Source organism: Psammomys obesus, unplaced genomic scaffold, assembly GCF_907164565.1.
Source record: "Psammomys obesus unplaced genomic scaffold, mPsaObe1.curated_primary_1811, whole genome shotgun sequence".
Classification (NCBI taxonomy): Eukaryota; Metazoa; Chordata; class Mammalia; order Rodentia; family Muridae; genus Psammomys; species Psammomys obesus.
In genome coordinates this window covers 630,889-644,480 of record NW_026593982.1, presented here as the reverse complement: position 1 = coordinate 644,480, position 13,592 = coordinate 630,889, and the positions used below count along the sequence as shown (strand labels likewise).

At 50.0% G+C, this 13,592-nt stretch overlaps 1 protein-coding gene across 2 annotated transcripts in view; it reads right to left on the bottom strand.

The window, feature by feature from the left end:
* Positions 1 to 7,837: 7,837 nt before the first annotated feature.
* The window catches only part of Mxd1 (MAX dimerization protein 1), a 21,865-nt gene continuing 16,110 nt past the window's right edge, over positions 7,838 to 13,592 (bottom strand). For both annotated transcript variants that reach the window (XM_055617619.1, XM_055617620.1), the window contains 2 exons: positions 12,267 to 12,426; positions 7,838 to 11,873 (listed from right to left, as the gene is read on the bottom strand). In XM_055617619.1, coding sequence (XP_055473594.1) covers positions 11,689 to 11,873; positions 12,267 to 12,426 — 345 coding nt within the window. In that variant the 3' untranslated portion in view covers positions 7,838 to 11,688. The remainder of the gene's footprint in view (positions 11,874 to 12,266; positions 12,427 to 13,592) is intronic.

Below are 13,592 nucleotides of genomic sequence, written 5' to 3'. Positions count from 1 at the left end.
GGAGGCCCCTGCTTGGGCAGATAGTCTGGTGAGAGAGACAGGATGGTGAAGCTGTTTGACGAAGAACGCCTTCTCGTGGGGCAGGCTGTCTGATGGCAGTTCTGTGCTGGCCCAGCTCAGGCTGAGGGGTTGGGGGCAGGAGGGCTGTTGGGGAGCAAGGGAGGACAGAGTGGGCAAAGATGAAGTCCAAAGCCCCAACAGGCAACAGACGGGCCTTGGTGAGCAAATCTGAGAAATGTGTTAACTGTGGCTGGAAACATTTGTTTTTAATCAGTTTATAAAAATAGAAAAAAAAAATTACCAACCAAGCATAGGAGACATAACTGGCTTTAAAATAAACCCATAGGGGGAAAAATAATCCCGACATTTCTCCCAAATTCCAAAGCCTTTCCTCTAATTACTACTTTTTATTGCTGTTAATTCTTTCGAGCTTTAAATTCCTTTTAGTGGGTTCTTTGTTTCTTTCTTTGTTTTCAGTGATAAAGAAGTAAGTGCTCATCACAGGAAAACTAGAAAAAACTGAATCAGTCCGAAAAGACAAAAAACATTCCTAGCACTCGGAGGCTGAGGCAGGAGAATAGCAGTGAATCTGTTGCTAACCTGAGACTCAGAGTGATACCCTCTCTCAAAATACAAAATGAATAAAATAAAATAAGTAAAATAAAGTTCACGAAGTGCCTTGTACCCATGCACCCTCTGTAGGTCAAAAATGGCAATTTTCCCTTCTTCTCCATGTAAACACTGTCTGTCCACTGTCTGTCCTCTTTCTTTTTAGACAGGGTCTCACTATGTAATCCAGGCTGCTCTAGAACTTGCTGCATAGACCAGGCTGGCCTTAACACCTGATTCTTCTGCTTTGGTGATGAGATCAAAACACACCCAGTCAGCCTGCCTGCTTTCTCTCCTCCCTCCCTTCTTCCCTCCTCCCTTCTTCCCTCCTTCCCTTCTTCCTTCCTTCTTCTTCCCTCCCTCCCTCCTTCCCTACCATCTGCCCTCCCTTCCTCCCTCCCTCCTTCTTCCCTCCTCCTTTCTTTTCTTCTTTCCTTCTCCCTCCCTCCCTCTCTTCCCTTTTTGTTCTGGTTTTCTTTCTTCATAAGCACAGTATGTCACTTTCTGTTTTTTAAACGCACCCTCTAGCTGCTTCTCTAGCTGGGGATGCTTAGGTAATCTCCACTACTTGGCTGTTTCAGACCAGTGAGAGAGAATGTGTCCCAACCACCTGCAATGCAGAAAAATCTCACCTGCTAAGTGAAAGAAGCTAGACACAGAATGTACACAATGACTCCAAGTAACACAAATTTCCAAAAGAATTATGCAAACTTAAACAACAGTGCATAGTGCTGTGTTCTCAGGAGGCAAAACAGTAAGGCAAGAGAGGACAGTCCCTCCCCTGCTCGGCCTGTATGTCCTTCAGCACAGGTGGGAGGCATTATGGGAAGGGCACTGGAGGCCTCAGGACCATCGGTGTCTTGGTTCTTGGGAGTCATTCTGTGGGTGTTCATTTTGTAATAACCCAGGGATTGGCACTGAAGTGTCTTCCTGTATGTATACACATGGCATCACATCAAATATTAGTCTTTAATTTTTTTTTTCCTCAGGCTGTCCTCAGACTTTTGGGCCACTCTCCTGCCTCTCCTGTGACCCTGCGTTCTAGGATCACAGGTGTGCATCACCACACCCGTAAAGTCTTTAATAAAAGCCTCACTCTCATTGTCTGGGTCACGTGGCCATGGGGACTGTGGCCTGTCTCAGGGCTGAGCCTTAAAGTCTCTTTCAGTGGGTAGGTGTGCCAAGCGCTGCCTGTACACCAGACTTTGCTCTGGGTGCTAGGACAGAGCCTCAGGAGACGTTCCTTCTGTGATCAGAGCCCTGATGGAATATCCACTTGAGAAAAATGCAAGCTGCCAAGTGAAGATAAGAGAAAGCAGAGTGACTCAGAGCGTGGGGACAGTGGCTAGAAAGATGGGCAGGTCAGGAAGACCGTGCGTTTGCATTTGCACACTCAAATAAAGTGAGGGAGTAGACGAGGCAGCTGTGCAAAGGTCCTGTGGAATTCCTGGAAGGGGGAGGGACAAGGGAAGAGGGCCAATGGTCAGGGAGAAGCATGGTGGATTCCTGCCTCTGAAGACACTGGCAAGGAAGCCAGTGAGAGGCTTTGGGCAAGACCAGTTGGTCTTAAGCAGTGACATGTGGCCTAGGAGCCAGGCACTCTCCCTCACTCCAGTCTCTTCCTAGAACCCAGGGCTCCGTTCTACTCTCTCTGGAGATAGGCACCAAGCAGAAAGCACTCAGCAACAGTCTCCCTTTTGGGCCTCCCATGAGGCAGGAGCCTCCCCTGGTCTTGTCTAAGACCCCCCTCACTGTATCCTGTCAAGAACTAGGGGGTTGGAGATGGCTCAGTTGATACAGTGCTTGTGTGGCAAGTGTGAGGACCTGGGTTCAGATCCCCAGTCCCACATAAAAGCCAGGCACAGTGTTAACAACCCCAGAACTGGTGAAGTGGAGGCAGGGGGATTCCCAGGGCTACTGGCAAGCCAGTCTAGCCAGTGGGTGAGTGAGCTCCAGCTTCAGTGGGAAATCTTGTTGGGGAGACACCGGAAATGTACCTCTGGCCTCCGAGCACACACATGCAAGCACAGCTGCACAGGCACACGTGTGAGCACATGCGCCATCCTCACCCCTCACGCTGAGGTGGACAGCGACTGAAGGCCCTAGATGTGGGCCACTGGCTTCCACATGGACAAGTGTGCAAGCACACACACACACACGAGTTAGTAATAAAGAGTTTTGTCCCCTGGCCACCTATGGGAGACTGGACCACATTCTCAAGGTGATATTGACCATGTTTGGCCCTTCCTGAAGATGCCTGCCTCACAGGTGATAGTAAAGGCTGACTTTGCTTTCCCCCCTGAGATGTGCAGCCGAGGCTTGCCTTAAATCACACGAAGCTGAGGCTGGCCTTGAACTCCTGACACTCCAGTCTCCACATCTCAAGTGCTGGGGGCATGCCACCGCACCTTCCTAGTAAGTGTGTAACGGCAGAGCCGAGGCTAGCTCTGAAACAGCACTCCACTGGTGTGCAGTGGGGAAGCTGCTGCGGTCCTGCAATGGGTTGTCCCTTGTTACTTGTGACAAGTGGCTCCACCCTGGTCAACTTGGCCACACCCCTGGTCCCTGGGGAACCCCTCCCTCCAGGAGCCCCCAGCCCTCCTACTGGGCCAGAGAGTGTATTTTCCCTAGGCAGCACCTTTCCACAACTGAAACAAAACAAAAGCCCCCACTCATGGGCCCACCAGGTGCCTGATGACTGAGTCCTGTGGTCAGCCTTACCACCCTCAGCTTGTAGAAGAGAGACAGCTCTCTCGTTCACACAGTGATCCTGCAGGACAGCACGGCCCTTGCTCTCCATGGGGTAGATCTAAAGGGACTTCAAAAATCACATATGTTGTGCCGGCTGTGGAGGCCCAAGCCTTTAAATCCAGTACTCAGGAAGCAGGGACAGGCAGATCGCTGCGAGTTTGAGGTTCCAGGAGCATATAGAGATTATGACTCTGTCTCCAAAAATTAACTAAATAAAAATACTTTTAAAAATACATATGGGAAAATTTTTTAAATAAAAATCAAGACCAGAGAAAAGATGGAGGCTGAGGATGTTCACATCGAAGGGACTCAGGCAGTTCCTAAAGGAGAGACGTGAATCTGGCCCTCAGCTTCCTGGCAGCCGAAGCAAAAGGAAAAAGAAGATGGTTCCTGAACCACTTTCTCTGAGGTGAACACACGCCTTTTCTTCAGGGGAGGCCACAGCATTCCTATGCTGAGTTCTGCCCCAAACTGAGGGACTTCAGTGAGAGAATGAGAGAGAGAGCGCCTTCTTCTTCTCCCTCAGACCCCATGCTGTCCACTCTGTCCCCGTGTCCCCTTGACTGGGCCACAGCCTGCAACTGCATCATCTCGGGCCCCTGTAGTTGCACAATGCCCACACCTGGGATGGTGAGAGTCCATCTAGAGTCACAGGCTACCTGGGTAGGCGTTTCGTGAGATGGGAAGACAGGGTCCCCCACGGGTGCAGTCTTTACCTTCCCCCAGCAAGGGACCACCCAGAGTGGGCTTTCTAAGGGGTCCCCACCCTTTCCCTGCAGTGAGCGCTGTGCCGCTGCCTGGCTTCTGGCAAGAGGAGAATCCCTGTCTTTCTGAAAGCCTCGGAGATGAGGTTTCAGTCAGTGTCCATTCTGTCCCCAGTCACCCTCTCTTCACTCCTGTTTAACCACTTCCTGCCCCATGTTTGTCATCTAAGGAGCAGAGTCATGATGGCGTGCACACACACACACACACACACACACACCATGTAATTTCCGCTCTGGTCTATTTCTTCCCAAGCCTTGGCATTGAGCATTTCTGAAAATTCAAGTGGCTGAGGTGGCTTTGTGGTAGTGTTTGCTCAGCACACCTGAGGCTCCAGGCCGAACTCTCTAGCACCTCAAGTGAACACCCGCCCTCCCCAAACCTCAAGCAGCATGTGTGGTCACATACGCTCTCCTTGGCTGGGGTCTTGTGGCTTTCCTGCATGGTGCTGTCTGTCTGTCAGGTACAGAGATGAGGCCTGGCCTACTTCAGCTTACATCACCCCAAACTGTCTGAAAACAGCACATTATTAGACTCTTTTCCCCTGTGGGGAAGGCAGAGCTGGGACCTGGGAGTCTGTGAACTTGGCTGTCACATGGACCTGGCTCCTGTGTCTGAGAGGTGTGGGCCCTGAGGTCTGTCCCTGCTTCGCCTGCCCTGTGGTCAGTTGGCTCACTTCAGGACACCCCCACCTCCAGCATGGGACTACCATGGAGGTGAGCTTCCCACTGGGATTGCTGTGGAGGTGAGGTGACAGTTCCCCAGTGTCCAGCAGGCACATGTTGGATTCCCACCCCCTCGGTGCCTGTGCATGGATAGGGTGACCTTCCTGTGTCATTCATCCTGGGGTTAGCACCGCACCTTCCTCTTGTCCCTTCTTGGATTTGCTGGAAGCAGACATGTCCCTGACAGTTCACAGCCTGGGTTGTCAGCCTCCTGTCACCCTCCGCTCTGCTCAAGGGGAAGTCACACACCCATCTTGGCCCACAGTTCTGGCAAGGCCTTGGCTTCTGCACTGGCTCTGGCCCTTTGGACCCTTTGGATTGGACAGTCGGGGACCACTTGGTCCTGGGGCTGTCTCTGCCAGAGATCCTGTCTTCACCTGTCCTGGGGAGGATCTGGAAGCCTTCCTGCCAGGCCTGCTCCCTGCCACAATGGCCCACATCTCAGCCTTCTGTTCCTTTGGCTTCATGCTCACTGCTGCTTCAAAGTCAGCACCTCATCTGCCTCAGTTTCCACAGTTGATGCCCCATGGGGCAGCAGAACTGTGGGTGGGCAGTGTGGGTTGGCAGCTGTTCCCTCTGGGAGAGCGCACTGTGGGCTCTCGGCCACTGGAGGATTGGAAACAAGGGACGGCCTTCCAGAAGCTTCTTCATGGGGGCCCACACTGAAGTCTAAGCATAGACCGTGATAGGGCCTGCAAATGGGGATCTAAGGCCTGTGGAAACTGAGCGCCAAGCCTGTTTGAACAGATGGGTGTTATCCTGCCCTGGGGTCCCAGTGCTATCGACCCTGGTGGGATCTTCACAGGATAGACCAAGATTTCATGGAGGGCAACACTAGCTCCTGAGAATTCTGGATTTTCTGCTTTCTTCATGGGAACCTGAGATAGAAAACAGCCCTCCTTGTTCCAGGCCTGCAGAGGATAGAGTCTCTGGCAGGGACTGGTGACAATGGACCCGGGAGGGCAGGGGGGCAGTCAAAGTGGAAGCAGGAATACTGTGTTCACTCGTCACTCTTCCTGTGCACATGGGGCAAATGTCTGTCCCACCTTGGTCTCTTTATCTGTAAAATGGGGAGAGGCAGCAGCCAGCTCCCTAGATGGGCTAAGAGTGCCTGATTGGTGTGAGCACCCTTGAAGAACGGTGCAGCCTGGTGAAAGGCCTCAGTGAATGACTTGGGAAGCTGGAAGCAGCATTTGCCAAGGTTGACCTACTTGTGAGAGAGCTCCCATCCTAGGCCAATTTTCCAAAGGAAAATACCAGGAAACTCCCCTTCTTCATGACCCTTACAAACCTTTCTAAATGCTTTTGGTGTTAAATATTTAAAAATAAGAAGTTAAAGGTCGAATTGGGTGTGTTATGAACACCTGTCGATCCCAGCAGCTCAGGGCCCAGCTTGAGCCACAGAGTGAGGGTTATCGCAAAGGAAAATGAAAAACAAAACTCTCTTAAGGGCTGGAGATAACCCTTGGAGATAGATGCTTGCCTAGCATGTGTGAAGCCTGAGTTCCATTCCCTGGGATTACAAGAGAAAGATGAAGGGAGGGAGAGACAGAGGGGAAAAAAAAGAGGCCATTTTCTTCACTGTTGATCCTGACAGAGTGCAGCTGAGTGAGCAAGGACACACAGGAGGAGCCCGGGTCAGGCCCAGGTCAGGCTCCCTGGAGGGGCATTGCCTGAGGGCTGGGCTCACAAGTGTGTCTTCAGCTGTGTGACGAGCCGGAGGTCTGTGGTGTTTATGTGAAGAATGTAAACCCCCAAGAGGTGTTACCCTTAGTGGGACATGCTGGCCAGTGAGACCGTCTAGAAGGTGAAGTTGCTTGTTGCCTAATGACTTGACTTTGGATCTCAGGCCCCACATGATGGAAGGAGGGAAGCAACTCCTGCAAGTCATCCTCTGACCTCCATGCGCATGCACACGAATTCACGCCAGGCAGAGAAAGGGATGTTTTTGTTTGTTTGCTTGAGATAGGGTCTCTATGCAGTCCTGGCTGTCTGGGAATTTACTATGTAGACCAGGCTAGCCTAGAACTCTCAGAGCTCCCAAGTGTTGGGATCAAAAATATGTACCACCACATCTGGCAGAGAATTATCTTTGTTTCTTTAAAAGAAAGGTGACATTGTAATTTGGATGCCCTCTTCCTCCTGTGTATAGCCAAATTGGGAGTTTCTCCCAGGGTCCTCCATGGTATCCAGCCCAGGTGCAGAGACCCTTTCTAAGAAAGGCCCCAGCCTCGGCAGGCACCCACTCTGTCCAGGTTACCTCTCTTCCCAGGTGCTTTCCTATTTCTTGGTAGTATGGCCTCACACAGTGCCTGCTCAGCAGCCGCCTACAAAGAACACAGTGAGGAGTGCAGGTGGGAAGGAGCATGGGCTCCGGCCGTGCCAAGGAACTGAACTATGATTAATTCTAATCAACAAATGACTCACGGACCTGGGTGTGGCAAAACATGCCTGTCACTCCAGTACTTGGGAGGCTGGGGCAGGGAGATCAGAAACCTAAGGTCATTCTTTTTCTTGAGCATTTTGTCTGCATGTATGTGTATCACATACATGCCTGTTGTCCACGGAGACCAGAAGAGGATGTTGGGTGCTCTAGAACTGGAGTTATAGATGGTTGTCACCTTGTGAGTGTTGGGAATTGAAACTGGGTCCTCTAGAGGACCAGTGCTCCTAACCACTGAGCCATCTCTCAGTGGATTAGTTAGCAAATTTAGGGGCTGCTTGGGATATATGAGACTTCATCTCAAAATACCAGAGAGAGGAAAAAAAGGAGAGGAGAGAGGGGAAGGGAAGAGGGATAGGCAGAGAGAGTGACTGAGTGAGAGAGAGAGAAACTGAAGGAAGAAGAGAACCCAACTGAATGGCCATACTTTCAGAGTCATCATCACAGAACCCAGTGTGAACTTACCATGAAATGAAAAGAAACAGGAAATGTGATCAGCTCAGCCCTTCTCATGGAGCCTGAGAAGTGGGACACAGGAAGGCCAATGTTTCTTTAATAATGAAATAATTTATTTGTTAATGGACGGACACATAAATTTACACACAGCAAGGAGTCTCTAAATCATGATGGTTTCTAAAAACACATGTGCTAACTGCAGCCCCCCTCCCCCCAAAAAGCACCATTCTCCACAGTCTCAACACAGGTTTACATTGGCACCATATTTACATAAAGAAACATCTGGAAACACGTTTCCCATTCTTCACCTGCGGCTCTCCTGTGGAGGCTGCTCACCTTTAGAAAGATGGGCCCCCACAACTAGCCACTCACAGCAATATACCAGGAGCACCAATTCTTGGGACAGTGGCAGAGGCAAGCTTGGCTTTTAGATCAAAGCTAAAATGAAGAACGCCCGTTCTGACCCACTGCCCTCCCAGACAGAGTAAGAACTCAAAGGAAGAAGTCCAGATACAACTCCGCACAGAGCGCCTTCCTGATTCTCATTGTATGATTCTGATATATAATAAACACTCAATTTCCTTGGCCATCCACGAGCTGAATCTAATGGTGCCAACCAATTATTTCTTCTTTTAGAAGACCACAGTTAAAGAAAATTATTAGAACTATTGATGAATCACATTCCACACCACCTCAACCCAGGATCTTTGAAAACAAACTATGCTGCAGACTACAATGCTCTGGGCGCACAGAATTGAGAGAAGCCACATCGTGGCAAAAGGTGCCGGGCTGTCTGCTCCCAGGGAGTACTAGAGCCAGGAGTAGCAGCTATTGAAACACCAAAGAGACACAGAAAAATAAGAGAATACACAGGAATGGTAAAGTAGGAAGACAAAACAATGGAGCCACCCCAGTAAAGAAACAGGAAATAGGATTTGGGTGATAAATTACAAAGCACAGTAAAAGTGGTATTCCTGCCAATATAGCATGGTATAAAACCTTAATGTGTCTATATACGCTCTTCAAAAAATAAGTTCTCTCTTGAAGGGACAGGGAAGAAGGCAAGAGGGGAAGAGTCCACAAAACTCATCGTCAAGTCCCCAAGATATTGCTAGAAGGTTTTGAGTATCATACGCCATCTCCTGCGTTCTTAGACCTCCAAATACCCTTGGGCTACATCAAAGATGGGGAGAAAGGCCACAGAAAAGCCCAGGAAACCCTTGGCTTCTGTCACACACAGCAGGGGGTAGATGAAAATCCCAAGCCATAAAACTACTCCAGCAGACACTGAAAAGTTGGGCCTGCCCAACTCACTAATCCCAGCTGGAGTTATCCTTGGGCCAAGAGGGAGAATCTAGGTCTTGTTTCAAGACCCTCATGGCCTCATCAAGCCAGCACCAGGTCTTCAAGGGCAGAGGCACTGGCAGTTGCTACTGAATTCAAGATACCTTGTTAGTGAAAGAAAACCCAAATCTAGACTTGCTGGGTGCTGGGCGTACATCCAGAGCCAGTCCTGTGTTTTCCGGACGATGCAAATGTTTCCTTGTGGCATGAAATTAAGTCGACAGTGAGCTCCCATTTTCCCACGTGCATCTTGAGTGTCCGTAGAGTGCAGCTGAGATTTTAGTTTCAGAAGGAACTTTCACATAAAAATATACATGTGCTTCAGTGACACACTTCTGCTCATGTATAATGTCAGTCTTAATGGCTGGGGTTCATACCTTCACCCCCCTCGCCCAGCAACTTTAATAGAAAGGTTTTTCATTTTGCTTAAGAAAACAAAAACCGCCCTCATGACTGGCTCTTGGCAGACATGCTGGTGATGAGTGAAGGAGAGACTGGATGGGAATTAGCTGCCCTGGGCGAAGCCTGCAGGTCCCCAAATGCTATGGATTTGGTCAGAGAAAAGCCTGCCTACCACAATGACTCAGTCTACCTCAAACTTGCAAAGTCAGGCCTGATCTTGGCAGTCAGTCTGTTACAAGTGCTTTAAAAATACAGAGACCTACCACACATATGTGCAAGGACCAGACAGACAGGGCAAAGGTGAAATAATTACAGCTTTATGTTGGGACAGTACACTTCATATTTCAACAAAAAAAAAAAAAAAAAAAAAAAAGAAAAGAAAAGAAAAAAAAAGCAGTTTAACTCAAAGGCGCAATAATTAAAACACAGAAAATAAAGGTATCTCAGACACCTTCTAAGTGAAATAAATATGTGTACGTGTCTTGTCCCCTCCCCTGTGCAAGCTGTCCCGTGGTCTTGAATTTCTGCCAGCTTTGGACGCAGTGAGCAGACATGATGCCCTTGGGCTCTAGCGGGTGGGGACCGAAGGGGACCTTCAAGGTACAGCTGTATCTTCTAGAGACAGGCCTGGCCAGCTCCTTGAACACCACCATTCTGCTTAGACTCTGGAAGGGGCTTTACAATTGCAAATAGCATCCAAGCTGTGTTTCCATGCAAATTTTCAACTGGTCATTGGGAAACACTCCAAGAGAAAAATAAAAAGCTAAAATAGGACTTTGGGACTGCTAAGGAACCCATGACATCCACAGCGGCCTTGTTCGGCTGGGACTGCTCTCTCTGCCAGGGCATGTTTGGATGTGAGGAGGGGTGCGTGACTCTGTAGCCACCTGCTGCTAGGTCAGCCGTGGAGCCCTTCGGTGGCACCTGTGGATCTCAGGAGTGTTCCATTACTTGGTGACACAGGCTTGGCTACAGAGCACAGATTTTACAAATGGTTCATACTCAATGAAAAAGATTCACCAGAGGCTGAAAACATTCAGACCTCAAAATATGAATGCAAAAATATTCAGGGGAATGAACTAATTTTGTAGACAGCTACGTACAAAGTTTCTAGAACAACTATAAAAGCAGTCATAAGAATTTATATTCCATTACATTAGTTTATATAAAATGAATAAATAGTATTTATAGGTTTTGTGTGTCTTATGTACATACACATGTGCTCTGGTTCAGCTTAAATAAAAATGCCACGGGGGAGGGGGGTCATTATTTTAAGCCATTGACCCGGAAGTCTCCAGAAGGAAGCTTCCAGATGTGCTCAAAAGTCCCTCAGCAGGAGAGTTCTGGTGACACGGGAATCCTCCTGCTCACTTGCCACGGAGAAGAAATGTGGCCTCTTTCTCTCAGAGATGGTGGCTGGTAGCTCAGCCAGTGCCAAAACTCAGTTATTGCTGGGAGTCCGACAAGGAAGCAGGTGAAGGGGAGCGCGGGGACAAAGAAGCACAATCGCTTCTGTAATGTGGACAATGGAGATCTCATCTATCTCTGAGGTAGGACAATGTTCCAGAGACAAGTAGCATCAACAAACTCGGGCGCGGGGGTGCCTTGAGACACAGCACACAGCCAGGCCCCCGAACAGCACGCAGGGGCACACTGTTCTCCTGAGCTGCCCAGTGCATGCTTTTAAGCAGGGACACTGTGGAACGCGGCTAGGCCGCAGCAGGGCTCGCTGGAGGTACTCCTGGCTTCTCAGTGCTCTTCAGGTTTGCTTTCAAAGCTTTCTTTGGGGTTTCTGAGATTGAGTTCCCTTTGAGAAGTTTGTATGCTTCTGTTTCCTACAAGCCAGACAAAGCTTGAACTTCTCTCCTGGGCAAGTACCATCATGAGCCAGAAAACTAAGAAAGACCTCGTCAGCTGCAGGACAATGCACAGGGGGCTGCTGAGAAGTGAGAACTTGCTTAGAGCTAAGGATTCTTGGGTGCTTCAAATTGACTGGAATGTACAGTCTCTCAGCGTCGAGGTGTATGGACAGAGAAGCTACTGACCGCACTCAGGACAACAACCCTATGTACTTTCTGCAAAGTGGACAGAGCTGATTTTGGTCAAGGTAGTACGTGAGGTTTGCGTGCAAGGGCGCCTGGGCAGGTCTGGTACACTACCTAACCAGGTGTGGTGGAGAGAACCAGTGGCCCTCTCCTATAGCCCGAGACCTGCCTTGTGCCCGTCCTGGAGCTTGGCTCTCTTGACACTGGCGCTGGAGTAGCCCTCGTCACTGCCCAGGCTCTGCATGCTGCCTCTCTCGTCCGAGTCACTCACGCTGCTGCTCCAGCCTAGGTCCCCATTGAGGTAGTCTGTGCTCTCCACGTCCACGTCCAGCTCTTCTGCAGGGGGTGAGACACAATGGATGAGACATGGCCCCCGGTGCACCTCAGTTTTCCTCATCCCTTCTTGGGCACTGCTACCTAACCCTTGCAGAGTAAGGTGTACAAGCTACACTAGTCCCGCTGCTCGGCTCCCGGGGCCTGAGCCCTGTCTACTTACAGTTTTCACTGCACTTTTAGTTAGTGTGTATGTGCGGAAGTGGAGGTTGGAGAACAACTTTCAGGAGTTGTTTTTCCCCTTTCACCATTAGCCCCAGAGTTCAAACCTGGGCTTTGTGCCAGGTATCTACCCACTGAGACACTTCGACAGGCCCCTTCCCCCCAGGAGCCCCTGTCTTATCTGCTCTAGGGTTGGTCCTGTTGCCTAAAGCCCCTCTGGCACGTGTGGCTCACCCCTGTCTGAGTCAGAGCGCTCCGAGGACACCACAGAGCCCACACTGTCCATCCGAGTCCTCTCGGCACCCAGTTTCTCCAGCCGCCGCTTCAAGTGCCGCTGTTCCCGCTGAAGCTGGTCTATTTGGTGGACAGCTTTCCTGTCACAGTCTTCAAGTTTCTACAAGTCAAAGGGGTGGATGGAGCCTATGGGAGTGTGTTCCCCACAAGCAAAGAACCTGTACCTGCCCCGACAGCAGGGAAATATGCTATGTGTCCCTAGGAGGCAGAAACTTGCCAAGCTTCGCCAAGGAGTTGGCTAGCCAAACACTGCACACCCCTGGCCTGGTCTTCATTTGCAGCTATCATGGAACACCTCCCAGACCTGGAAAGCCACAAGGCAAGTGAGCTGCCAAAACACTCCCATTTAAAAGATGTTTATGGCTGCCATGGTGGCACACACCTGTAATCACAGCACTCTGGAGGCAGAGGCAGGAGGATTCTTGAGTTTGAGGCCAGCCTGGTTTACAAAGCGAGGCCAGGACAACCAAGGCTACCAGAAAAACTCTGGAAAAACCAAAGCCAAAACAAAACAAAAAGACGTTTATCCCAGTATAGTCCCAATTACAAAGCAAGTTCTCACTCGTGATTCCACAGATGACTTATTCTTACAAATCTGCCCTCAGCAACTCTTACTCTGCAGATAATGAGAGTGTTTAATTGTAGCTGTTTTGCTTCCAATTGAGGCTCTCTCCCAGAGCTGTCCGCATGGAGGCCACTAGCTTTTAATAACCCAGTATTTGCCTAACCAAGCTCTGGCTGAATGGGGTTGCTGGCTATGGCTCATAGTGCACACAGAGTCAGCATGGATAGACACTGTGAGGTGCTTGGGACACACATATGCATAACAACCTGCTTCCCTGATGGAGCTACAATACAATTCTGGAGACACCTGGCCACGACATTGACAGATGTACACCATGTCAGTGAGTAAGTCAGGGACCCCATGACAGGAAAGGGGAACAAACACTTCTGAGAGCCCCGTGCAGAGATCTGCAGCATCAGGAGAGGGCTAGGTATAGGGAAGTGGAAATAAGGTACTGCAGAGGGAATGGTGCGTAGGACAGCCCTGGTGCCAGAACAAGACAAGGAATGGAGAGACGGCTGCCGCGAGGCAGTGTGCTCTGCCATGCTGCTACAGAGGCGGGGGAGACCTGGTGGTCGCATGTCCCAAGTCCATGAAGCATTTAGAGTACCTTGCACAGCTAAGCAACAATGGGTTTACTCTCAGGTGCAGCAGGTGTGTGTGTGTGTGTGTGTGTGTGTGTGTGTGTGTGTGTGTGTGTG